This window comes from Mobula hypostoma, chromosome 1, assembly GCF_963921235.1.
Source record: "Mobula hypostoma chromosome 1, sMobHyp1.1, whole genome shotgun sequence".
Classification (NCBI taxonomy): Eukaryota; Metazoa; Chordata; class Chondrichthyes; order Myliobatiformes; family Myliobatidae; genus Mobula; species Mobula hypostoma.
In genome coordinates this window covers 91,131,548-91,159,091 of record NC_086097.1, presented here as the reverse complement: position 1 = coordinate 91,159,091, position 27,544 = coordinate 91,131,548, and the positions used below count along the sequence as shown (strand labels likewise).

Below are 27,544 nucleotides of genomic sequence, written 5' to 3'. Positions count from 1 at the left end.
TCATGAATCTGGATATACTAACTACCACCCACATCAGTCAGTATTCAAAATCAGACACAAATCAAAATCAAAATCATGAGCAGAGCCCTCCTGAAACTCCTGCCTGCTGATTTTCATCTCTTAAGTCATCGCCCAATTATTACCCAGTCCATAACTTCATGATCTTCATGGTGACAACCTTCCAGAAATAACTAACCTTGAAACCCTCAGTCTCATGGAAGGACAAGATAGAATGGCAGAACAGACTTGATGGGTTGAATGGCCTAATTTTGTTCCTATGTCTTATGGTCTTACTTTCCACAGGTGTACAAGCCACAAAAACCTGTAACTCAAACTTGCTTTTTTTTTCTCAACTTTGGAAGACATCCCAGAACTCTCCCTTGAAGATCTGGATTCCACAGCTCCAGTGTAATCTGCTCTGTACCTACTCATTTTATTAGGACAGCATGGTAGTGTAGCGACTAGCATGTTGTGTTACAGCACCATCAATCACCAACTGGGCTTCTATTCCTGCTGCTGCCCATAAAAAGTTGTACATTCTCCTCATGACTATGTGAGGTTTCCTTGGGGTGCTCCAGCTTCCACAAGAACCTAAGATATAGGAGCAGAATTAGACCATTCAGCCCATTACCTGCTCTGCCAATCCATCATCGCTGATTTATTATTCCCCTCAACCCCATTCTCATGCCTTTTCCCCATAACGATTGATACCCTTACTAATCCAGAACCTAACAATGTCATTTTTAAATACACCTAATGATTGGCCTCAACAGCCGTCTGTGGCAGTGAATTCCACAGATTCACCACCCTCTGGCTAAAGGAATTCCTCCTCATCTATTCCAAAGAGACATCCTTCTTTGCTGAGGCTTTGTATTTTCTCCTACATTCCAAAGACCTGCAGTTAAGGCTAATGACTTGTGGGTGTGCTACTTTGGCCTAGTCTGTTGACTTTTGCACACAAGCTGCATGCACAAGCTGGTGCAGTCTTTCATTGATTCTTTGATGAAAAAGCTCTTGTCGGGCTTCAAGCTGGGTGTAGGTATCTATTATAACTGATATTTTGATGACAGACCCTACTATCTTCTTCAGGGATGATGCCTGGGCATGTCTAGTCCAATGGTGTTTCTAACCCCATTGTCCATCTCTCCTGATCGCTTATCCAATCAGGTTTCTGCTCTCCCACTTTGTTTCCAGTCGAATTCCAGCTCTTACTTGGAGTGAGACCTTCATCTTTGTAAAATTATTTTCTGCTAGTTTTATTTCAATAGCTTCTTCTACCAAGCAGTCTCAAAGGCCATTGGCACGGCACAGTAGTTTTATGCTGTCAAAGTCAATCCTATGGCCATTGTGAATGCAGTGTTCCGCTACCGAAATAGTAAGTATGCCCACAACACAATGAATCTCAGGTTTGAAGAATGAACATTCAGGATAGACAAAGAAGAATAATTGGATGTTGTGTAGATGGATTTTCGGATTGCCTTTGACAAGGAACCACATGTGAGGCTGCTTAGCAAGTTAAGAGCCCATGGTATTACAGAAAAGATACCAGCATGTTTAGACATTAGCTGATTGGCAGGAGGCAAAGAATGGGATTAAAGGGACCCGTATCAGGTTGACTGCTGGTAACTAGTGGTGTTCCCACAGGAACCTCTGCTGAGACCATTTCTTTTTACATCATATGTCAATGATTTGGATGATAGAATTGATGGCAAAGAGAAGATATATTGGTTTTGCATTAAATGGCATTAAAGGGACAACTTCATTCAAAAAAGTCATGACAAAGAGGACTATAATTTTCTCATTATGTTCTTAGATTCAATATTGTGAGAGCCAAAGGGATGTTCCACAGTGCATTTACCTAGAGGAAATATGTTGAATAGTTTGAAAACTGGCTGCCTCATAAAGGACAGAGATTTAGAATAATTGGGTCCTTTATAGACTGGAAGGAGGTAACAAGTGTGGAGTACCACAGGGATCGCTTCACTGTTTACATTATTGACTTGGAGGAAGGAAGATCATGTAATGCTTCCAGAATTGTTGGTGAATGGAAAACAGGTGATAGATTTTATTGTAATAAACATACAGCAATTCTATGACAGGATGTAAATAGAGTGCCTTGAAAAGGTATTCAGCCTCCAACCCTTTGTTCACATAAATGAGTATTACAGTTAGGTATTTCAATCAATTTAACAGAGAATATTTATTTGTGAATCACATAATCCTTGCTTTCACATAATGTCCAAAAAACGATGAAGATTGTAAAGCATGAAAATTAAAAATTCAAAAACTGAAATGTCAGCAGTTCGAAAGTTTTGTTTTCCTTTGCTCAGTACTAAGTTGAACCAACGCTCACAGCTATTACAGCCAGTAGTCTTTTTGGATAAGTCCTATTAGCTTTGCACAAGATTTTCCCATTCCTTCTTGCAAAATTGTTCAAGTTGCGCCTGGTGAGTTGGGGAGCAGCAGTGGACAGAAATTTGAATTCTTGCCGGAGATGTCCACTTGGTTAAGGCCAGGACTCACAATGGGCCATCCATGGACATCAATTTTCTTCATTTGAAGCCACCCAATATTGCTCTGGCAGTGTGCTTTAGGATGTTGTCCTGCTGAAAGATGAACTTCCTCCCTGGTTTAAGCTTTCTGTTCGAGGATAGCAGTTTTTTTTTTAATCTATGATTTCTCTGTAGTAAGCAGGATTAGTTGCTAGTGACTAGTAGTGTTCTACTCATGTTGGGACCGTTTCTTTTTACATTGTATGTCAATGATTTGGATGATGAAATTGAAGAAGTTTCTACTTTCTACTTTATTGTCGCCAAACAATTGATACTAGAACGTAAAATCATCACAGCGATATTTGATTCTGCGCTTCCCGCTCCCTGGAGTACAAATCGATAGTAGATATTAAAAAAATAAATTATAAATCATAAATAGAAAATAGAAAATGGAAAGTAAGGTAGAGCAAAAAAACCGAGAGGCAGGTCCGGATGTTTGGAGGGTATAGCCCAGATCCGGGTCAGGATCCGTTCAGCAGTCTTATCACAGTTGGAAAGAAGCTGTTCCCAAATCTGGCCGTATGAGTCTTCAAGCTCCTGAGCCTTCTCCCGGAGGGAAGAGGGACGAAAGTGTGTTGGCTGGGTGGATCGTGTCCTTGATTATCCTGGCAGCACTGCTCCGACGGCATGCGGTGTAAAGTGAGTCCAAGGACAGAAGATTGGTTTGTGTGATGTGCTGAGCCATGTTCATGACCTTCTGCAGCTTCTTCCAGTCTTGGACAGGTCAACTTCCATACCAGGTTGTGATGCACCCTATAAGAATGCTTTCTACGGTGCATCTATAAAAATTAGTGAGGGTTTTAGGGGACAGGCCAAATTTCTTTAGTTTTCTCAGGAATTAAAGGCGCTGGTGGGTCTTCTTGGCAGTGGACTCTGCTTGGTTGGTCCAAGTCAGGTCATTTGTGATATTGACCCCGAGGAACTTAAAGCTTAAGATAGCTGGAGGGGCATGTTTGTTGAGGGAGCAGAAAGGCTGCAAAAGGATCTAGACAGATTAAGAGAATAGGCAAAGAGGTGGCAGATGGAATACCGTGTCAGGAAGTGTATGCTTATGCACTTGGGTAGGAAGAATAAAAGTGTAGGCTTTTTTTTAAATGTTGAAAAAAAATTAAAAATCATGGTGCAAAGGGATTTGGGAATCCTTGTGCAAGATTCCAATAAAGGTTCATTTGCAGGTTAAATCGGAGGTGAGGAAGGTGAATATAATGTTAGCTTTTCTTTCAGGAGTACTCGAATATAAAATCAAGGATGTAATGTTAAGGCTGTATAAGACACTGGTATGGCCTCACTTTGTGTATTGTGAATAGTTTTAGGCCTCATTTTTAAGAATGTATGTGCTGACATTGGAGAGGATTCATAGGAGGTTCCCAAGAATGATCTTGAGAATGAAAGGGTTATCATATGAGCAGCAGTTGAAGGTTCTGGGCCTGTATTCCCTGGAATTTAGAAGAATGAGTGGGGATCTCATTGAAACTTATCAAATGTTGAAAGCTGTAGATAGAATAGATGTGAAGAGAGTGTTTCCTTTACTTTAGGGTCTATGACCAGAAGGCACATCCTCAAAATGTTGGGACGTTCATTTAGAACAGCGATGAGGAGGAATTTCTTTAGCCAGAGGGCGGTGAGTCTGTGGAATTCACTGCCACAAGTAGCTGTGGAGGCCAGGTCATTGGATGCAATTAAGGCAGAGCTTGACAGATTCTTGATTCGTCAGGACATGAAAGCTTATGAGAAGGCAAGAGAATGGTGCTGAGAGGGAAATGGATCAGCCATGATGAAATGGTGAAGCAGACTCAATGGGCAAAATGGCGTAATTTTGCTCCTAGGTCTTATGGTCTTATGGTATATGGTGACATATAAGTACTTCAATAATAAATTTACTTTGAACTTTGAATTCTCTCAGGCTGCCCAGCAGAAACCTCGCTGACCTGATTTAACACATTTCACTATATGTTTTGAAACATAGAAACATAGAAAACCTACAGCACAATACAGGCCCTTCGGCCCACGAAGTTGTGTAGAACATGTCCCTACCTTAGAAATTACCAGGCTTACCTATAGCCCTCTATTTTACTAAGCTCCATGTACCTATCCAAAAGTCTCCTGAAAGACACTATCATATCCGCCTCCACCACTTGAATGGTTTTGATGTAGATGTGACAAATAAAGCTGAATTTATTTAATTCTTCAAGCCAAAACAGTATGTTTTCCCATCATGCCACTGAATTTCACCAAATAATCATAATTCTGGGTTTCATACTCCATGGAAACAATAAAAAATATAAAAATAAGCTGTTCAATGGTTTTTTATTCTTTAAATTATTCAAAACATGAAAATTAATTTTTAAAAAAGACTCAAGAGTTCAAAAATGCAGGTCTATGGTTGAGGTGCAGGTCAATTTATATTTTCTACCCAGTGCGGAGTGGGGAGGGAATGGGATGGAGAAGAGAATCCAGGTTGGGCAGTGTTATGCTTTGTAACTTCAAAACATTGAACTAATTCAAAGGAGGACATGGGAGTCTGAAATACTGGTTTAACTTTGTGTTTACTTTAAGTGAGGCGGGCAGGTATCACTTAGTAGCGTGATGAAGTATGCAATTCACAGATTTATATGAGGGGTGATTGATACGTTCATGGCCTAAGGTAGAAGGAGTCAATTTTAGAAAATCTAGCACATCTATTTTTCCTACATTTACACACTTAGTCCAGCCGTCGTGGAGCATATGGATCCCTTCTTTGTAGAAGTCGGCATCTTGGACCCCTAGGAAGTGGTCCACAGCAGGGGTGATTGATAAGTTCGTAGCCTAAAGTAGAGACGATGAATTATTAACTTCAACCTTTCTGCATAATCACTCAAAGAGTTGAACTGCACATGCACGTAACGAGAGTTGTACCACGAACTTATCAATCACCCCTGCTGTGGACCACTTCTACAAAGATGGGATCCGTATGCTCCACGACCACTGGATTAAGTATGTACATGTAGGAAGGGACTAGGTTGAAAAATAAATGTGTTAGGTTTTCTAAAATTGACTCCTTCTACCTTAGGCCACAAACGTATCAGTTACCTCTCGTACATAGAACTCATAATTAATTATTTAAACAAACAAGAATGCTTAATTAAACAATATATATGCAAGATTACTCAAATATTATTGAAATATTAAATACACAACATTCCTAATCAAAGCTTTCCATACTGTTGTATTACATTCATACATATCAACAGTGCTGCTGCCATTTGTAACTAGATTCCTGGCTGTCTACTGTGGCCTCTGTAGATATCGTGAGGCCTCTACTTCCTCTATGGAGATTCGGCATGTCATCAAAAACCTTGGCAAACTTCTGTAGACATGTGGTGGAAAGTGTGTTGATTGGCTGCATTATGGCCTGGTATAGGAACACCAAATCCTTTGAGTAGAAATTGCTACAAAGGGTAGTGGATTCGGCCCAGTACATTACTGGTAAAACCCACCCAACCATTGAGCACATCTACATGAAACGTTGCCTTAGAAAAGCAGCATCCATCATGAAATATCCTCACTACCCAGGCCATGCTCTTTTCTCACTGCTGCCGTCGGGTAGAAGGTACAGGTGCCTCAGGACTCACACCATCAGGTTCAAGAACAGTTACTACCCTTCAACCATCAGGCTCTTGAACAAACGGTGATAACACATATTTGAGGACTCCTTTTATCTTGTTATTTCATGCTAATTATTTAATGCTTTTTTTTTAGTATTCATTTGTTTACGGTTCCTGATACTTATCGTAGCAGATGCTGTTTACAGTTACAGTTCTATAGATTTGCTAAGTATGCTTACGGAAAAAGCTCAGGGTTATACGTGGTGACATATATGTACTCTGACAGAAGACCGAAGTCAGCCCTAACTGATCACAATTGCCTGGTAAACCAGTTCCATCTAGCCAGTAAATTAACTTGCAACTTCCATTTGCCAAGCACCTTCCTTACCATCATCAATGTGAAAGAAACTACAGCTTGATGGGAAGGTTAGGTTGAATGCTAAACGCTATTTGCAAAACATACAATCTGTGGAAATCTGTAAAAAGAAAACAAATTATATATCTGAGTTTTTAAGGGAATCGGATGATACTAACAGGGAATTCGCAGCTCACTTTTTTTTAGATTAGATTATGAGGACAGCAGTCCTCTTTTATTGTCATTTAGCAATGCATGCATTAAGAAATGATACAATGTTTTTCCAGAATGATATCATGAAAACACATGACAAACTGACTTAGAAACTAAGAAAAACCACATAATTATAACATATGGTTACCCGTAATTCGATAAGAACAGACTATGGCACGGTAATTTGGTGTCTAAACCAAAACTAAACTTAGTTTTATTTTTGATTTTTTTTGTTTTGTAACTGTATGTTTTTATGCTATGAAATAATGTTTGACGAGCTTCCACAGTAAACCTGACCTATTGTTGTTTGGCCTGTTTTAAGACTCATCAAGACCAAGAAGGAATCTGAACAAGTTACAACTTCGCAAGGTCAAATTTCTTCCACCCACTGTAAGCCTAAATTGATAGCCACCAATTCTGTTGTATATACTGATAAATGATTATTAAGGTGTGTCTTTATTCCTTAGTGTAATTCAGACAAAAACAGCCACACCAACATTCCCAGTAAAATTATATTTTGATCCATCTGTAAAAATGGATAACATATCAGAATAGTTTTCCTTAACATATTTGCTAAACCAACAGACGCTCAGGCATAACAGAGTCCTTAGACTTTATGAAATCATGTAACCTGAAATCAACTGAAGTCATTAGGAAAAAAGGTGGGGTTACCAAGATACAGTGGGGCACAGTGCATAATCCAACAAACCCATATTCCCAGTGTGATAAGAACCCAGCCACCCAAAACTAAAACCACTCTTCTTGTGATGTTCCTAACAGTCCTCCAGAACACCTTAACAGGATGATCCTTTCTTTATCCCCTCAAGTTAATCTAGTATGTTAACAGCAACTTCAACCACCACAACTGTAAGGGTAATTGTCCCATTTCAACCAGTAAAGCCAAAACAGGGGTTGATGTTACTGCATCACAACACAATGTTAAAGTCTGTGCTTGTATTTTATCCAAATATTTTAAAGTTGAAGATGAAGCTGATTCATAAGCCACTCAGCCATAATCAGGAACAGATCTAATTAATGAGGCGTTAAGGCCTCTGATTTCACTTTTAAGACTATTATCAATGGATTACTGGAAGGTAAAGTCTTTTGAACTTATCTCCTTGGTCTTCGTTCTGAAAGCTACCTTGGGATTCTCTAGCTGTATGAGAGCAGATTCAATATATTAATATATAAAAGTGTTAGGTGGTTAAGAAGACAATCATCAACAATACTTCTGTCTCTCTTAGCCTCTCAGTGACCCATATAACACACACAAAATGCTGAAGGAACTCAGCAGGCCAGGAGGCATCTATGGAAAAAAGCGCAGTCGATGATTTGGGCCGAGACCCTTCAGCTGGACTGGTGCATAAAAGATGAGGAGTAGATTTAAAAGGTGGGGGAGGGATACAGAAACTCAAGGTGATAGGTGAAACCAGGAGGGAGAGGGATGACGTGAAAAGCTGGGAAGTTGATTGGTGAAAAAGATACAGGGCTGGAGTGGGTGTCCAATAGGGGCAGGTGTAGCACTTGTTCAGCTTGCAAGGAATAAGTGCCGGGAGGGAAATCAGTAGGGAGGGATGAGTGGACAAGGGCATCATGTAGGAGTGAACCCTGCAGAAAGCAGTAAGTAGGGGGGTTTGGGGTAGGAAGGATCTTGTTGGAGATGGTGGAATTTCCGGAGAATCACACCTGCCCCTACACCTCCTCCCTCACTACCATTCAGGACCCCAAACAGTCCTTCCAGGTGCGGTGACACTTCACCTGTGAGTCTGTTGGGGTCATGTACTGTGCCTGGTGCTCCTGGTGTGGCTTCCTGTATATCGGTGAGACCCAACGTAGATTGGGAGACCACTTCGCTGAGCACCTACGCTCCATCTGCCAGAATTAGTGGGTATCTCCCAGTGGCCACCAATTTTAATTCCACTTCCCATTCCCATTCTGATATGTCAATCCATGGTCTCCTCCACTGTCGTGATAAGGCCGCACTTAGGTTGGAGGAATATTTTATAATCTGTCTGGGTAGCCTCAAAGCTGATGGCATGAACATAGATTTCTCGAACTTCCGGTAATGCCCCCCCACCTTCACCATTCCCCATCCCATTTTCCCTTTCTCACCTTATCTCCTTGCCTGTCCATAACCTCCCTCTGGTGCTCCTCCCCCTTTTCTTTCTTCCATGGCCTTCTGTTCTCTCCTATCAGACTACCCCCTTCAGCCCTGTATCTCTTTCACCGATCAACTTCCCAGTTCTTTACTTCATCCGTTCCCCTCCCAGTTTCACCTATTACCTTGTGTTTCTCTCCCTTCCCCACCTTTTAAAACTACTCCTCATCTTTTTTTCTTCAGTCTTGCCAAAGAGTCTTGACCAAAATGTCAACTGTACTCTTTTCCATAGATGCTGCCTGGCCTGTTGAGCTCTTCCAGCATTTTGTGTGTGTTTCTCTGATTTCCAGCATCTGCAGATTTTTCTCTTGTCAGTGACCCATATACCCTATCTCTGCTTCTCCAATCCCTCTCTAAAATCAACTAATCACACATTAAACATTTGGACATTTCTAACTTTCACAATTAAATGTTAGGATTAATTTTGTCATTGAGCTCTGTAGTGATAGATTAGTTAATTTCCATCTTCCTGCTCATGTTCTGCATCTGACCACAGATGTGACAACACAAGCCAATCTCAAATAATGACACTCTACACAATGATTGGAGGGAAAGCAAATACTCATCTAAATTGGAACCTCATTTAGTGGAGGAAATTGCATTTAATGAATATTTGACTAAGGTGTTTACTCCAATAACCTGCATTTTTGGTTCCTCTTTCCTATAAGTTAGCCCGCTGTATGGATGCCTCAAATAATGTGTTTTAATAAATGCTACAGCTTCGGGTTGGTCTGCTACTACAGTCAGACATTAGACTGTACTATGTTTCATACCGCGAGGTGCAACAGCATCAGGTTAGATTGCAATCCAGTGAATGTAGCAGATTAAGCTGGCCGGTGGTGTAGTGGCATCCACACCGGACTTTGAGGTGAGTGGTCCCGGGTTGGAATCCAGCCGGATCCTTGCACGCTTTCCATCCGTGCTGAGTTGAGTGTCGAGCTCGCACCTCAGCCCCGTTTATTTTTTTAAAAAGCAGACAAAATTGCTAAGGAAATGGCAAGGTTCCTGCTCGATGCACCACAAGGTGTGGAAAGGAGCAACAGCAACAACTATGGTACGTTGAATGATAATTACTATTCCTTATTTGTGCTTGAACAAGGGACGGATGTTGGAGTTTATTTCCTCAGAAGTGAGTTCAAGAGTTATTTGTTTGAATAGAAGTATCAAAGCACTTCACTAGGACAGTGCCAGTGCCGAGTTTTACATGGAATTTCCAAGATTGAGATTGATTATTGCTGGATGAGGTATATGGTGCTAATGACATTGAGGTACAGATCAGGAATGACAATTAAATAACAAAAAAAGATTTGAGAGAGTGGATGATCAACTCTGTTCCAATTTCTTCCTATGCATCTATCATTGTCAGATATACTCTGCATACCGAAGAGTATCTGGAGTAGCTTGGCAACCATTAGCTGCTGTGAAAATATGTCACTTATTGTGGTAAGTTAACTGGCTACTGTAAACTGCCACATGTGTGTGGGTAAGGAAAGAATATATAGGATTTGTTGAGGAATTGGGGGAAATAAAAGAAAATGGGATTATTGTAAATGGGCAATGACTGGTTTGTACAGCTGTAGGGCCTTTTCTCATGCTGTAACACTCCATGATTCTGAGTTTTTGACATCTCTTGTCTATCACCAATGTTGCTAGAGTTGCTTTGCATCTCTGCTGTGGCTTCAATTTCTTTTAAGTTAATAATGAATATGCTTCATTAATCCTGAAAATATGGCCAGTATGTGTTTCCCTTGATTATTTTCCTTTGAATTTTCTCTTCCAGTTAAATCTGCAAAACTCACCATAAGATTGGAGATAAAGATAATAAATGAGACCCTTCAACCATCAGGCTCCTGTACCAATGTAGACAACTTCACTCACCACAATATTGAACTTATTACTGAACACAGTCTATGGATTCATTTTCAAGGACTCTACAATTCATGTTCTCTATTGTTTTAGTTATTTATTATTATTATTTGTTTTCTTTGTATCTGCTATTTACATTTTTTACACATTGGTTGCTCCTCAGTCTTTGAAATTTTAGATTTTAATTGATTCTTTGTATTTCTTTATTATACAGTGAATGTCTGCAAGGAAATGAATCTTAGGGTAGTACTTGGTGACATATATGTACTTCGATAATAAATTTACTTTGAACTTTTAACTTCTACATCTACACAACCATAGTTATTAATAATATTAATTAGAATAGAGTTTTAGTAAAATTGGTAGTTTATGTGTTCACAAAAGCTTTGGAACCAAATATATGCTGGAAATGAAGACAACTCTATGGATAATCATTGTGCTCAATATTGCTGGTGTGATCAGAATAACAGGCCAGATGTCATTGGATGAAAGACAGGTGTAATGTAAGGCAGGCTTACTTGATTTGTAATGACTTGTAAATATCTTCTGGTGTTTTAAATTAGACTTGAAACCTTGACTGACCACCTGTATGTTTATCATTATCTTTCTGTGTTCACACGCCGTAAGGGTTGTTAGATAAACCCTGTCAAGTTGCAAGTATCAGAGGTTTCCCAGCACAGGAGGCATAAGCTATTTATTAAATATAAAGACAGTTCATGTACAGCTTGCAGTCATTAGGCAAAGCTTTGTGGAAGTATCGTTTATCTCTGACTTCGGTGAATAAACTTGAAGTCATAGAGTTGAGTTGGATAGCTTTAAAACAGGCCATTGTTCACACTGGTCAGCACGCACATCAGTATTAATCCAAACTTCCAGCACTTGACCCATACCTTAATATCTAGATGAAGTAACTGCTTATCTAGATATTTCTTAAACTTATTGGTAGTTTTGCAAAAAAAAACACGAAGTAATTGTTTGCCTCTGATAGTTTTAGAACATAAGGCCATAGATGAAGAAGAATTAGGCCAGTCGGCCCATCAAGTCTGCTCCTCCATTTGATCATGGCTGATGTATTTTCAGTCTCAAACCCATTTTTCTGCTTTCTCCCCATAAACTTTGACACCCTTACTAATCAAGAACCTATCAACCTCTACTTTAAATATATCCAATGACTTGGCCTCCGTAGCCATCTGTGGCAATGAATTACACAGATTCATCACCCTCTGGATAAAGAAATTCCTCCTTATCTCTGTTGTAATGGGATGCCCTTCTATACTGAGGCTATGTCCTCTCTTCCTAGACTCTCCCACTAATGGAAACATCCTCTCCATATACACTCTACCTTGGCCTTTCAGTATTTGGTATGCTTCAACAAAATCTCCCCTCATTCTTCTAAATTCCAAAATGTACAGGTCCAGAGTCATCAAACACTCCTCAGTGTTAATCTTTTCATACCTGGGGTCATTCTCATAAATGCCCTCTGCACCTTTTCCAATGCCAGCATGTCCTTTCTTAGATATGGGGCCCAAAACCTTTGACATTACTCCACATGTGGTCTGACCAATGCTTTATAAAGTGTCAGCATGACGTCCTTACTCTTATATTCTAGTCCTCTCAAAATGAATGCTAATATTACATTTGTATTTCTTACTACCAACTCAACTTGCTAGTAAATCTTTAGGAAATCCTGCACGAGAAATCCCAAGTCTTTTTGTACCTCCAAATTCTGAATTTGCTCCCCATGTAGAAAATGGTCTATGCTTTTAGTTTTCTACCAAGGTGCGTGACCACATACTTCCCTACACTGTATTCCATCTGCAACTTCTTTGTCCTCCTTCTCATCTGATCAAGTCCATCTGCGGACTCTGTTTCCTCAACACTACCTGTCCCTCCAGCCCTCTTTGTATCATCGGCAACCTTTTCCAAAAACCATCAATTCCATTATCCAGATCGTTAACATTAAATTGAAAAGTAGTTGGCCCACCACCAAATGCTGCAGAGATCACTGGTCAATTGCAGCCAACTAGTAAAAGCCCTTTTATTTACACTCTTTGCCTTCTTCCAATCTTCTGTCCATGTTAGTATCTTTCCTGAAATGCCATGAGCTCACCTTGTTTAATTGCCTCGTGTGTGGTATCTTGTCAAAGATCTTCTGAAAATCCAGGTAAAGAACATCTATTAACTCTTTTTTGTCTATCCTGCCTGTTACTTCCCTAAAGAATTCCAACAGACTTGCCAGGCAGGATTTTCCCTTAAGAAAACCATGCTGGCTTTGGCTTATTTTATCCTGTGCCTCCAAGTACCTAGAAACCTCATCCCTTTCATCTCGCCAACTACTGAATTCTGGCTAGCCAGCTTATAATTTCCAGTTTTTTGCCTCCTGTCCATCTTAAAGAATGTAGTGGTATTTAGAAATTTTCCAGTCCTCCAGAACCATTCCAGAACCTAGTGATTCTTGAAAGATCATTACTAATGTCTCCACAATCTCTTCGTTACCTCTTTCAGAACTCTGGGAGCATAGTACATCTGGTCCCGGTGACTTGCCTACCTTCAGAGCTTTCAACACCTTCTACTTATTAATATACTTGCTTCTTCTCCCTGACATTTCTGGCAGGCTGCTGGTGTCTTCCACAGTGCAAAATACTTATTTAGTTTATGAAACATTGGTTTGTTCCTCTTTACTACCTCTTCAGTGTCATTTTCCAGATGTCCAATGTCCACTCTTGTCTCTCTTACTCTTTATATATCTTAAAAAAAATTTTAGTATCTTTTATATTATTGCCTTCTGTTGGTTCTTAAAAGCTTCCCAATTCTCCAGCTCCTCATTAATGTTTGCTTTTTTCTTTGCCCTTACTTCTACTTTTATTTTGTCTTTGACTTGCCTTGTCAGCTACGCTTGTCTCATCCTCTCTTTAGAATGCTTCTTCTTCAGGATGAACTGATGCCATGTTTTCCGAATTACTCCCAGAAACTTCAGATACTGCTGCTGTGCCTTTATCCCCGCTCATGTCCCCTTCTAATCAACTCTGGGTAGCTCCTCTCTCTCATCTGATATGTCCAATTTTTGCTTCTCCCTCAAAATGCAGGGTGAATTCTATCATATTATGGTTACTGCCTCCTAAGGATTCCTTTATGTTAAGGTGCCTAATCAAATCTGATTCATTACACAACACCTGATCTAGAATTGTCTTTCCTCTAGTGGGCTTGACCACAAACTTCTGTACAAAGCTGTCTCACTGGTAATGTACAAACTTCTACTCATGGGATCTGGCACCAACCTGATTTTCCCAATCCACATCACCCTACATATTAAAATCCCTCCTGACCCCACTGTCTCATTTCCCCTTTTTAGATATCTTTTAGATTAGATTATGAGGACACACTGTCCTCTTTTACTGTCATTTAGTAATGCATGCATTAAGAAGTGATACAATGTTCCTCCAGAATGATATCACAGAAACACAAGACAAAACAAGACTGAAAAAACTGACAAAAACCACATAATTATAACATATAGTTACAACAGTGCAAAGCAATACCGTAATTTGATAAAGCACAGACCATGGGCACAGTAAAAATAAAAGTCTCAAAGTCTGTCGCAAGTCCCATTGTCTCACGCAGATGGTAGAAGGAAGAAACTCTCCCTACCATGAACCTCCAGAGCTGCAAACTTGCCTATGCAGCACCCTGGAAGCACCCGACCACAACCAACTCTTGAGTCCTTCTGAAAACTTCGAGCCTCCGACCAGCCCTCTGGCACCGAGCACCATCTCTGCCGAGCGCTTCGACCCCAGCCCCAGCAACAGGCAATAGGCAAAGCCGAGGATTTGGGGCCTTTGTCTCCGGAGATTCTCGATCGCACAGTAGCAGCGGCAGCGAAGCAGGCATTTCAGAAGTTTCTCCAGATGTTCCTCCGTGCTTCTCGCGTCTGTCTCCTTCAAATCAGGATTGTGCACGGCCCCTACTTAACAAATACGATATCATTTCGGAACATGCGTTGCGCCACCATCTTCTCCTCCCCTCCCCTCCGTTCAATCTCCTATTGTAATTTCTTCCCCTGTGCATAACGTTGTTGAGGGAGGAATTGCTGTGTGGAGGAGGGAAAAACTAGTGGAAAAAGCCATTCTGATCTTTGTGTGCTGATGTGTAACATGCTTCTCAAAAGATGCAACCTAATTTTAATTGACTAGGAGAGTCATGATTGGGACACAGCAGAAGTACTTACTTCATCACAATCATGCTCTCAGCAGTCTGCAAGATGTAATTTAATTTTACTACATTCAGACAAAGAGAATTAGATTAGGAGCTAGAACCAGACCATTCAACCCACAATGTTGTGCCAAACCAGCTAGCAAATCAAAAACACCCAAACACTAATCCCTCCAACCTACACCATGCCCATATCCCTCCATCTTCCTTATATCCATGTGTCTATCCAAATGTCTGTTTAAACGCTCTAATGTATTTGCCTTTACCACCATACCAGGCAGCGCAGTTGAGGCATCCACGACCCTCTGAGTAAAAAACTTACCCCTCACATCACCCTTGAGCCTACCCCAAGATTAATAGATGGATGATAAAGAGAAGAAGGATATGGTGATACAGTTAGATGATAAAGGAAAATATTATGTGCAGCTTAGAACTGTTGGACTAAATATTTATGCCTATAATGTAAATTGTATGTAATTCTGATTGGAAAGCCAGTAATGCATAGATTAAATACCACAACCCTCAAAGTAAAATCAGCATATCTACATCTCTATCATTAATCATTGACACAGTTGGATTAAATTAATTTTAAAAGGTGACAGATAGCTTCATTTGTTACTGGCTGCTGGCATTAAGATTAGATGTTGATATTCAGAACTCTACCTAAATATTATTTTCTTAATATTCATTGTGACATGAATTCAGAAACAGAGGAATTTAGATAATTTTGTTGATGGTGAATACCCTTGATGTTTTTCCTCCACCTTTACTCGTCTATTTTCAATGGTGGATAAGCTTCAGCTGTAAAGTTTTCATGTACAGACTCATAAATTGCATAAATATTAATTGTACATTTATGAAAGACCTGCCTAAAATATAAGTAGCTGAATTGAAAGATTAAATTTTATCCGATAGAAGGTTGGATTAACAGTAGACTTGCATGACCAAATGCTATTTAGGTACGACCCTTCCCATATCACCTATTTAACACCTATTGATCCAAGATAACTTGGATTTATATAATTCCTTTCAACTTTGATATCTGAAACACGTTCAACCAGTGATATATTTATAAAAACTTAGCTGCAGCTGCAACATCAAGAAATACAGTGAAAAATTTATAGAGAAACAGGTGTATACACTAAAAGAAAATGGGGGGGGGGCAAAAAGGGGCATAAGCTGAATTTGTCAGAGAAGATTAAGCATATTTAGGAAAAACGGTATCTGGAGCAAGAATAGGGCCCCTAAGAGACCAAACGGACACCTTTGTGTAGAGCAGCTGGAGATGGGAGAAAAGCATGAAGACTTGGGAATGAAGGAAATTTAATGGGGATATTTTAAGGGTAGTCTGCTTAACTATAGAATAAGTACTAGATGTCTTAAAATGTATGAAGTTAAACAAATCTACAGGGCCTGACCAGAAACAACTTGTCCAAGAACTTGTGCCAAGGTGTGGGAAGACTCGAACATATCCACGACATAGTAAAGCGGGAGGATGAGCAACCAGATGTCCTGGTACATAGGGAGGAAAAGGGAGGAGGTCCTAAAGAGAAAATTTCGAGAGCCAGGTTGGAAAGCTAAAAGGCAGGACCTCCAGGGTAGTAATCTCTGGATTGCTGCTTATTCACATGCCAGTGAGGGCAAGAATAGGATGATTTGACAGGTGAATGCGTGGCTGAGGAACTGGTGCAGGGGGCAGATTTATGGATCATTTAGATCTCTTCTGGGGTAAGTACACCCTGTACAAAAGTGATGGGTTACATCTGAACCCAGGGGGGACCAATATCCTTGTAGGCTGGTTAGGGAGGGTTTAACTAATTTGGCAGGGAGGTGGGGACCAGTGTGATAGGGCTGAGGATAAGGATGTGGGTTTACTAGCAGAGGTAGTGTATAGTGAGGCTGTCAGGAGGGATGGGCAGATGATAGGGAAAAATTGCAGTGGGAGGAATAGGATGCAGTGGAAAAGGTGGACCAAATTGTAAAGGGTGACAAATACAGGACGGAAGGTGTTATAGTTTATTACATGCAGTATGCAGAATAAGGTAGATGATCTTGTAGCACAACTAAGAATGGCAAGTATGACATTGTGGGTATCACATAGTCATGGCTGAAAGATGATTCTAGTTGGGAGCTTAATATCCAAAGATACACAATCTATTGAAAGGACAGGCAGGTAGGAAGGGGGTAGAGTGCCTTTGCTGGTAAAAAGACATACCATAGGATTGGAATATAGGTAGAATTAAGAAACTGCAAGGGTAGGAAGACCTTGATGGGCCTCTGAACAGCAGGAAAGATGTGGTCTGCAAATTACAGTGGGAAATAGAAAAAAAAACATGTTGAAAAGGCAATGTTATATTTGTTATGGGGGATTTCAATATGCAGATAGAATGGGAAAATCAAGTTGACGCTGGATCCCAAGACAAAAAAAAATGTGGGATAGCTTTTTGGAGCAGCTTGTAGTTGACCAATTCTCAGCTTGTGGTTCTACAATTCTGGATTGGATGTATGTAATGAACTGGATATGTTATGGGAGCTTAAGATAATGGACCCTTAGGAATCAATGATCATAATATGATGGAGGTCACCCTGCAATTTGAGAGGGAGAAGCTAAGGTAAAATGTATCAGTACTAAAAACCAACTAAAGGAAACTAAAAAGCCATAAGTGGAGAAAAGATGTATTGTGTGCAGTTTTGGTCCCCTAATCTGAGGAAAGACATCTTTGCCATAGAGGGAGTACAAAGAAGGTTCACCAGATTGATTCCTGGGATGGCAGGTCTTTCATATGAAGAAAGACTGGATGAACTGGGCTTGTACTCGTTGGAATTTAGAAGATTGAGGGGGGATCTGATTGAAACGTATAAGATCCTAAAGGGATTGGACAGGCTAGATGCGGGAAGATTGTTCCCGATGTTGGGGAGGTCTAGAACGAGGGGTCACAGTTTGAGGATAGAGGGGAAGCCTTTTAGGACCGAGGTTAGGAAAAACTTCTTCACACAGAGAGTGGTGAATCTGTGGAATTCTCTGCCACAGCAAACTGTTGAGGCCAGTTCATTAGCTATGTTTAAAAGGAAGTTAGATATGGCCCTTGTGGCTACAGGGGTCAGGGGGTATGGAGGGAAGGCTGGGTTCTGAGTTGGATGATCAGCCATGATCATAATAAATGGCGGTGCAGGCTCGAAGGGCCGAATGGCCTACTCCTGCACCTATTTTCTATGTTTCTATGTTTCTATACCAATAATATCAAAATGATACCAAAACCTTTTTCAGATATATAAAGAGAAAATGAGAGCCAAAAGTAGATATTGGACTGCTGGGAAATAATGCTGCAGAGATAGTAAAGAGGACAAAGAAATGGCGAAAGACATCGTGGGAGACATTGGTAATATGCCAGAAGTTCAAGAGTGTCAGGGGGAGGAAATGAGTATAGTTGTTATTTCTAAGGAGATTGTGCTTGGGAAATGGAAGGTCTGAAGGTAGATAAGTCAACTGCACCAGACGGCCTACTCCCCAGGTTTCTAAAAGAGGTTGCTGGAGAGATTGTGGAGGCATTAGTAATGACCCTTAAAGAAATAATGGATTCCAGCATGGCTCTGGAGTACTGGAAAATTGCAAATGTCACTCCACTCTTCAAGAAGGGAAGGAGGCAGAAGAAAGGAAATTATAGGCCAGATAGCCTGATCTCAGTGGTTGGGAAGATGTTGGAGTCGTTTGTTAATGATGAAGTTTTGGGGTACTTGGAGGCACATGAGAATATAGCCCAAAGTCAGCATGGTTTCCTCAAGGGAAAATCTTGCCTGACAAATCTGTTGGAATTCTTTCTGCTAAACAAGATAAGAGCCCAGGTCATTACAGGAAAGGTACTAGCATAGATAGAGCAATGGCTGATTGACAGGAGGCAAAGAGTGGGAATAAAGGGATCTTTTTGGATTGGTTGCCAGTGACTAGTGGTGTTCCATAAGGTTCTGTATTGGGACCGCTTTTCTCTACATTATATGTCAACAATTTCGATGATGAAATTGATGGCTTTGTGGCAAAGTTTGCGGTTCATTACAAAGATAGGTGGAGGGGCAGGTACTGTTGAGGAAGCAGAGAGGGTGCAGAAGAATTTAGACAAATTAGGAGAATGGGCAAAGAGGTTGCAGACAGAATACAGTGCCAGGAAGTGTATAGTCATGCACTTTGGCAGAAGGAATAGAAGCATAGACTAATTTCTAAGTGAGGAAAAAATTCAAAAATCCAAGGTGCAAAGGAATTTCAAAGTCCTCGTACAAGATTCTCTAAAGGTTAATTTCCAGGTTAATTCGGTGGTGAGGAGGGCAAAAGCAACTTTAATATTCATTTCAAGAAGACTAGATAATAAAATCAAGGATGGGATGCTGTGCAGTTTTGGTTCCCTTATTTAACAAAGGATGTGCTGACATTGGAATGGGTTCAGAGGAGGTTCATGGGAATCCAAGAATGAAAGAGTTATGATACGAACAGTGATTGAAGGCTCTGTCCCTGTAATCACAGGAATTTAGAAGAATGAGAGGGGGATCTCATTAACACCTATCGAATGTTGAAATGGCTAAGTAAAGTGGATGTGGAGACAATGTTTCCTTTGGTGGGGGAGTCTAGGACTAGACAGCACAACCTCAAATAGAGGGACATACATTTAGAACAGAGATGAGAAGGAATTTCTTTAGCCAGAGGGTGGTGAATCTGTGGAATTCACTGCCACAGGTGGCTGTGGGGGCTAGGTCACTGGATGCATTTAGGGCAGTTATTGCAAGAACCCTGGCTAAGATACTTGCATCAATGTTAGCCATAGGTCAGGTGCCAGAAGATTGGAGGATAGTAAATGCCGTTCCTTAATTTAAGAAGGGCTGCAAAAGACCAAAGACCAGAAAGCTTAAAATCTGTGGCCTGTAAGTTACTGAAGAGGAATCTGAAGGATATGCTATACAGGTATAGCTTAGGAGGATTAATGGCACCTAACGGCAACTCCTTTGCTTGCCTCTTCGGAAACGGCTCTATTTCCATCTTTAATATCTCTATTTTTCCCTTTCAGGGTTCTTTTGAAGACCCTGACCTGGAGTTACACGCTGACTACAGTTCTTTGCGGAATGGAACCTGCTCTCGGGGTTTCATGAATGGCCATTGTTCAGCACGCCAAGGGCTCGGCCTAAGTGCTTTGCTCACCTTCGGAGGACTGAGATTTTGTGGCTCTGGAGACGGAGGGATCGGAGGTCGTTTCCTCTGCAGGAGATCGGTGTCAATGGAGATGGAAGATCTCTGGCTGTGTGCCCAGAGATCGAGATCTTTGGACACAGAGCTCGGAAAAAATCAACACAACAGACTTTTAACTTCATAAACCAGTGAGTTGTTTATTATGTCTCCCCCCTTGCTGTGAAATGGAGACATCGCTTTCTCCCTTATTAGGGAGAGAGAGAGCCTGTGGCATGTCAAATACCGTGTGAATAGGTAGTCTTCGAGGTACTGCAAACCTGTGTCTTTGTTGTTGCTTTGCTCATGGTTGAGTGCTCGATAGTGGGTGCAGATGTTTTTTTTTGCCAGTGGGGGGAGGGGGATCTTTGCTAGCTGCCGCTTAGGCACGGGAAGTAGGGGAGCTGGGGAGGACTTTGGGGACCTAACATTTAAATGTCATTCATTCTTTGGGGGCACTCCTCAGTTTTTGTGGATGGTTGCGAAGAAAAAGCATTTCAGGATGTATATTGTATACATTTCTTTGGCATTAAATGTACCTTTGAAACATGGAAAGACAGGGCTAGACTGGGGTAGTCAAAACGGCTTTACGCTTTAGAACTTGGTTGAATTTTTTTTTGATGAAGTGACTAGAAAGGTGATGATGGTATGGCAGTAGACAGTTTATATGGATTTCAGTAGGGTCTTTGATAAAGTTCCATGTGGTAGGCTGCTCTGGAAAGTTAGATAGTATGAAATCCAGGAGTGGTGGCTAATTGGAAATACAGAGGGTGATGGTGGAACGTTGAGGTGATTAGTTTTGTGCTTCAGGTGTCGGTGCTGAGCCAAATGTTGTTTGTCATCAATATCAATGATTGGATGAGAATCTAAAGGGCATGGTTATTAAGTTTGCAGAAGGGTGCTAGATATTGGTATCATTAGCAGTGGAGATCATTATTAGGATTTATATCCCATGTTAATAAGCTGAATTAGTAGGCCAGAAAAAGGCAAATGATGTTTAATTCAGATGAGTGTGAGATTTTGCATTTTGGTAAGTCAAATCAAGGTAGGACTTTCACAGTAAACAGTAGAGCTTTGAAAAGTGATATAGAACAGAGGGACTTTGATGCTCAGGTACATGGTTCCTTGAAAGTGGAGTCACAGGGTGGTGAAGAAGGTCTTTAGCACACTGCCCTGCAAAACTCAGAGCACTGAGTAAAGAAACTGGGAGGTTAGCTAGCAGTTGTACAAGACACTGGTGAAGCAGTACTTGGATTATTGTGTTCCGTTTTTACCACTCTGCATAAGGAAATGTGTTATTAAACTGAAGAGTGCAGGAAAAGATTTAGAAAGATGCAGCCATTGCTGGGTGGACAGTTACAGGAAGAAGTTGAACAGACCAGAGCATTTTTCCTTGGAGCACAGGAGATTGAGAATTGATCTTATAGAAGTGCATAAAGTCATGTGGTGCATTGATAAGGTGAACACACTCAGTCTTTACCCCAAAGTTGCAGAATCAAGAACTAGAGGGCACGGACTTAAGGTGAGTGGAAAGATTTATTAACATAGAATAGTACGCACAGTAAAGGCACAACATTGTGGGCCGAAGGGCCTGTACTGTGCTGTACTATTCTATGTACTAACCTGAGGGGAAACTTTTTTTATACAGAGGGTGGTACGTATATAAAATTAGCTGCCAGGAATGTATGAGGCAGGTACAATTACAACTTTGGACAGACACAAGGATAAAAAAGGTTGAGAAGGATATGGTTAAACATGGGTAAATGGGACAAGCTTGGATGGATGTTTTGGTCAGCACAGATGAGTTGGGCTGAAGAGTCCCTTTGTGTGCTGCATGACTCTGTAACTGTTTTTATTATTGGGAATAGTGACATGGTCATGTGATATTGGTTGAAGTATTGACCAGGAACCCTTTTCCTGTAGTGTTATGACATATTCTAATTTCACCTGAAAGGGCTAATAGGGTCTTGGAGAACCTCAATAGCATTTCATCGAAAAGGTGGAACATACAGTACTCTCTTAGCACAGTACAGGCTACAGTAGGCTGGGTTATGAACTCAAGCCTCTGGATTAGAGCTTGAGCCAATAATCTTCTTACTTTGAGGAACAAGATTGTATAGGATATTGGAACATACCACTCAGCCCAGCCATGTTTGTATTTATGTTCCACTTGAGCCTCCTCCTGTCCTTCTTCATCTGAAACTATGTTTGAACCTCAAATTCGTTATCCCTATATACTGATCTAGCCTCTCCTTAAATATAGCCATAGTTTGGGTTTTGTAATGATAAGCAAAACCTGAAAAATGAATAACTAATGTGACAAAATTAATCAAAAGTGCGATCTTTAAGATATAACAGTTTTCTGTTTAAAACAGCATTGTTACACTATTTATTTTTCTATTGGGAAGAGTTGATTTCTTGAGCTCAGATTTCTTATTAAACCCTGAAATTTCCCCTCATTATTCCAATATGATAAGTCCACATTGTTTGTCAAACAAATATCTTTTATTTCATCTTAAGCAATTCAACTCAGTTCCTACCTTTCTCTGTGAGAACACAAACATGAAAAATGATTTAATGTAACCTTGCATTTGAGTGACTGATGGGGGAGTGAGTGCCTCTTTGCAGACACCAGCGCCTGTTAGCTCGGTAATGACAGGGATGGACTGACAATGTACACCAAGCACAAGAAAGAGACTCAGAAAAGCACACCTACTGTGCTTGAAATTGAGTAATTCCTTTTCTCACTTTTCTTCTTCCACCAGTAACTTTAGATTTACAATATGCTTCATAAACCCCACTGGCTCACAGCTGTTTATTAACAAATCATGGTTGCTTTCTTTGTCAACTTAATCTGGTTATCCAAAAGTGTTTCCTCAACCCCATTAAATAAACAGTGCTGGAATTCACACAAGCAATTAGATGAGACGTGGTTTAGTCTATCAACGTATAAAAAGTCCAATGGAAGAACTCCAATGGAAGAACATAATCTTGTGATTAAAATGGATGAAATACACATTTAAACCTTTCCATTATGTTATTTTGAAGCAATACATAATTTATGGACAGCGTGTCTGTTTCTGTTCTGCATGACTGTGGACTTCATGGCAACAACTGCTTGTGATTTGATCTATGGTCAAATTTTAACATGTCTTTTCATTGTTGCACTGGCCATCAGCTTCCATCAGTGGCTTAGATCAAAAGCCTGAGTGGATTTCTCAGGAGTTGCAGATTTTGGGATTAAATTAACAATCATGAGTTGGAAGTGTGAAAGAGATGAAGGCAACGAGATAATGCACATCTACCTGCACAGAAAGAGGTAACAATTCAAGGCCAATCAGTCAGAGACACAGCAAGGTTAATTCACATCCTTTCCTTTACTTTCCCAGATGTCTTCTGTTAAAATTTGGCAGAAATGTAATTTCTGAAATAATTTAAATACTCTGCATCTGAAAATACAGTTAGATCTCAAAATATGTTTGTAAAATGGTTGCCATCATAATAAACACATTCATTTCAGATGTTAGAAATTTGGACATTAAAGTCTTGGTCTTGAGAATGACAAATCCAATAGGTCATTGACTATGGAATAAAAACACCTAGTTGTGACTTCTTTTGGTGGCTTCAAGTTCCAGGGCAAGAGTATTCTTTTGAAGAGTTGTTTTGTAACCATCCCAGAGCTGTCGTCAAATTCTCCTTGTCATACCTGAGTTATAGCAAGAGGTCAGCAATAGGAAGAAGAGAAAATTGAGAGTGGGGTGAGCACAGATTGCTGTTAGCCCATCCATGGATTCTTATTGGATATGGAGCAGTCATTGCCACCCAGAGTCTGGAAGTATTTCTTTCCCATTGTTACTCTTCCTGGACTACTTTTGGAAATGATCTGTTTCCCAGTTCATAGTTGACTTGCTTGCTGTCATGTGTCCACTATTTCTCCGGTTGGGGTTTGGTCATGTGGGACAGCTTGTGTATTGTGGATGCTCTGACTGTGAGGGATGGAATTCTGCTGGAGCTCGAGGGCTATTGCATTCTCTGGGAAATTCTTGACCTGTTTCTGATACTCTACAAAAGAGCAAGTCTTGGTGGCTATCGCGATGATGTTCTTACCAATAAATATAGTCGAAACCCGACTGTCTCGGAACAGTAACATGTTAATTGATCGGATGAATATTGTCACTATGTTGATGGTTACCAAGCTTAACACAGGATATAGCATCATCTTTTGAGGGGCTATGTGCTCACCTTGCATGCTGATCTCACTGAGAGACACACATGGCAGAATGAGCAAGAGAATGTAGCAGTAGAAAAACATGAGTCCCTCTGCCCACATGGGAAGGCCAGACTTATGTGGTTCCCAGAGATTGGCTTGGATGTCCAAAATATCCAACAAATCCAGGGCTACCCAGAACAGACGTCCTCTTAGATCCTCTTTCTTTCTGAAAGTCCTGACATAGTCCATGCTGTCTAAGGCGATCAAGATGAGGTATAGCCCGGGCACACAGATAGAAAGCAGTAAGGTCAGTGCCTTTCGTGCGACTATGTCTGTGTTCTTTTTCTCAGCCTTGTAGTTCTGAAAAATAAAGTAGAGCTTAATCTCCAGAACGAATATGTACAGAAACCAGAGTATCATGGCATATCCACGCTTGGCGGTCTTTACCTCAGCTCCGACCCAGACTGCCACGTACCGCAACACGATGAGGAAGCAGATATCTCCAACCAGCACAATGATACAGACCCCAATCTTCCGAGGGCCCTGGTTTTGCTCCACCAGGTAGGCGTCCATGAAGGCCATGCTGCTCATGATGACAATGGTGGAGAGGCACACATGGCGCCTGTCGGGTGGAGGAAGGACCATGTTAGTGGTCAAGGAGCACCTTTCAGCCAGTACTGCAGGGCTGTCCTGTCAGGACTAAAGGAATATCTCCACGTAGCTGAAGAATACAAAAGGTCAAATGCACTACTAAAATGAAGATAAGGTAGCCAAAGATGATTGCTCCTATTATTTTGATCTGCTGATCGAAAATATAGTTAGCTATTACCTCCAGTATTCCAGTGATAAATCTAAAGGCTTCCTCAATTCCTGCTGGTAATCTCCTCCCATCCGTGCTCTTATAATTGGTATATTGATGTTTGAAATGTCTTGTGCTTTTTTAATGGCAATGATGTAACTCTTCATCAGATGGAGAACAGCAAACATATCTCTGGAAATCATGGATTCCTGAGAAAGCATGGCATGCCTGAGCGATGGACTCTTGACTAATGGATAAAGAGTTCAAAGGTTGAAGGGATGCCAGTGCCAACAGCAGTGTAACAAGTGGGGTCAGCCTGAGATGTGAATGCATTGTCAATTAATTATGAATCTTCTTCTGGATGGACCAGATTGCAGTGGTATATTCATCAGCTGCTTTCCATGGACTAAAACTGACTTGGTCATTATCCATTATATTCTTTCAGAACACCGACCTTCTCCTGGTAATCCTGATGTTGGTTTTCTCTTTGGATCCATGAAACCAAGGAGATATATGGCTGGGGGTGGGGTAGAGAGACAGAAAAAAAAGGAAAGAGGCACATTAGAGATGAAAGGTCACAATCACACAACTTTGTGCTGCCGGCTGCATATTGATCAACTACAAACTGATGTATATTGGAAAAAAGGTCAGAATAATCTTTTGAAAATAAAATATTTATGAGCTTATGGGTTTCAAATGGTAAACAATTTTTTTTCTTCAGCATGCAGTGCTTGCAAAGGTTCACCAGATGAGCAGCTAGCAGCTTAACGCCTGACCAAGGAATCTTGCAAGGACACACAAGGTGGCTTCAGATCTTGATGTTGTTCTTCGGAGATTGACCAAAAATGAAACCGTGAAACACAGTGTGCAACCAGAAGGCCAAGTATATCATTACCTCCCTAAGTAGGACAAGCCAAATCTGCCATCAGAAAAAGCAAGACTAATCATATCTCATGGAGAACAAGTGAGAATTAGAAAGTAAATCTTATGCTAGTTAACTGATTTGTCTACACGAGGAATTTCTTGGGCCCTGGGCTATATTGGCCTGGGCTGGAATCCTTGGGTGGGAACTATCAACTTGGCTTCCAATTTATGGCCACTAGTCCTTGCCATAGGCTGCCATGCTGCATTAGCTCTACGGTGGAGTATTAGACATTTTCTCTGGCTATAAAAGCTTGCAGCGGGAGCCCGACCAGCTGGAATAACGGCCTGAAAAATGGCAAATGGGACTTAATGCAAATAAGTATGAGGTGTTGCATTTTGTGGGGGTGGGGGGGGGACATAGGAGAGTGGAGCTTTCAAGGTGAGCAGTAGGGCACTGCAGAGTGTGGTGGAACAGAGGGATCTCGGAATATAGATCCATAGTTCTTTGAAAGTGATGTCACAGGTAGGTAGGATCATCATAAATTAAAGCACTGAGTGCTGGAATTAGGATGTTGTATTGAAGTTGTAAAAGATCTGGTGAGGTCTAATTTGGAGTATTGTGTGTAGTTTTGGTCACCTACCTACGGGAAAGATATCAATAAGATTGAGAGTGTAGAGAACATTTAGAAACATATTGCCAGGACTAGAGGACCTGAGATAGACGATAGACAATAGACAATAAGTGCAGGAGTAGGCCATTCGGCCCTTCGAGCCAGCACTGCCATTCACTGTGATCATGGTTGATCATCCACAATCAGTATCCAGTTCCTGCCTTATCCCCATAACCTTTGATTCCGCTATCTTTAAGAGCTCTATCCATCTCTTTCTTGAAAGCATCCAGAGACTTGGCCTCCACAGCCTTCTGGGGCAGAGCATTCCATATATCCACTACTCTCTGGGTGAAAAAGTTTTTCCTCAACTCCATTCTAAATGGCCCACCCCTTTTTCTTAAACTGTGGCCTCTGGTTCTGGACTCACCCATCAGCGGGAACATGCTTCCTGCCTCCAGCGTGTCCAATCCCTTAATAATCTTAAATGTTTCAATAACGTCCCCTCTCAGCCTTCTAAATTCCACAGTATACAAGCCCAGTCGCTCCAATCTTTCGACATATGACAGTCCCGCCATCCCGGGAATTAACCTTGTGAATCTATGCTGCACTCCCTCAATAGCAAGAATGTCCTTCCTCAAATTTGGAGACCAAAACTGCACACAGTACTCTCACCAGGGCCCTGTACAGCTGCAGAAGGACCTCTTTGCTCTTATACTCAATTCCCCTTGTTATGAAGGCCAGCATGCCATTAGCTTTCTTCACTGCCTGCTGTACTTGCATGCTTGCTTTCAGTGACTGATGTACAAGAACACCTAGATCTCGTTGTACTTCCCCTTTTCCTAAATTGATTCCATTTAGATAATAATCTGCCTTCCTGTTCTTACCACCAAAGTGGATAACCTCACATTTATCCACAT

At 40.9% G+C, this 27,544-nt stretch overlaps 1 protein-coding gene across 5 annotated transcripts in view; it reads right to left on the bottom strand.

The window, feature by feature from the left end:
- Positions 1-22,663: 22,663 nt before the first annotated feature.
- The window catches only part of tmem121aa (transmembrane protein 121Aa), an 87,722-nt gene continuing 82,841 nt past the window's right edge, over positions 22,664-27,544 (bottom strand). For 4 of the 5 annotated variants that reach the window (XM_063072754.1, XM_063072842.1, XM_063073015.1 and 1 more), the window contains one exon: positions 22,664-25,669. In XM_063072754.1, coding sequence (XP_062928824.1) covers positions 24,060-24,998 — 939 coding nt within the window. In that variant the 5' untranslated portion in view covers positions 24,999-25,669 and the 3' untranslated portion in view covers positions 22,664-24,059. The remainder of the gene's footprint in view (positions 25,670-27,544) is intronic. The other variant, XM_063073097.1, reaches the window with a different exon arrangement.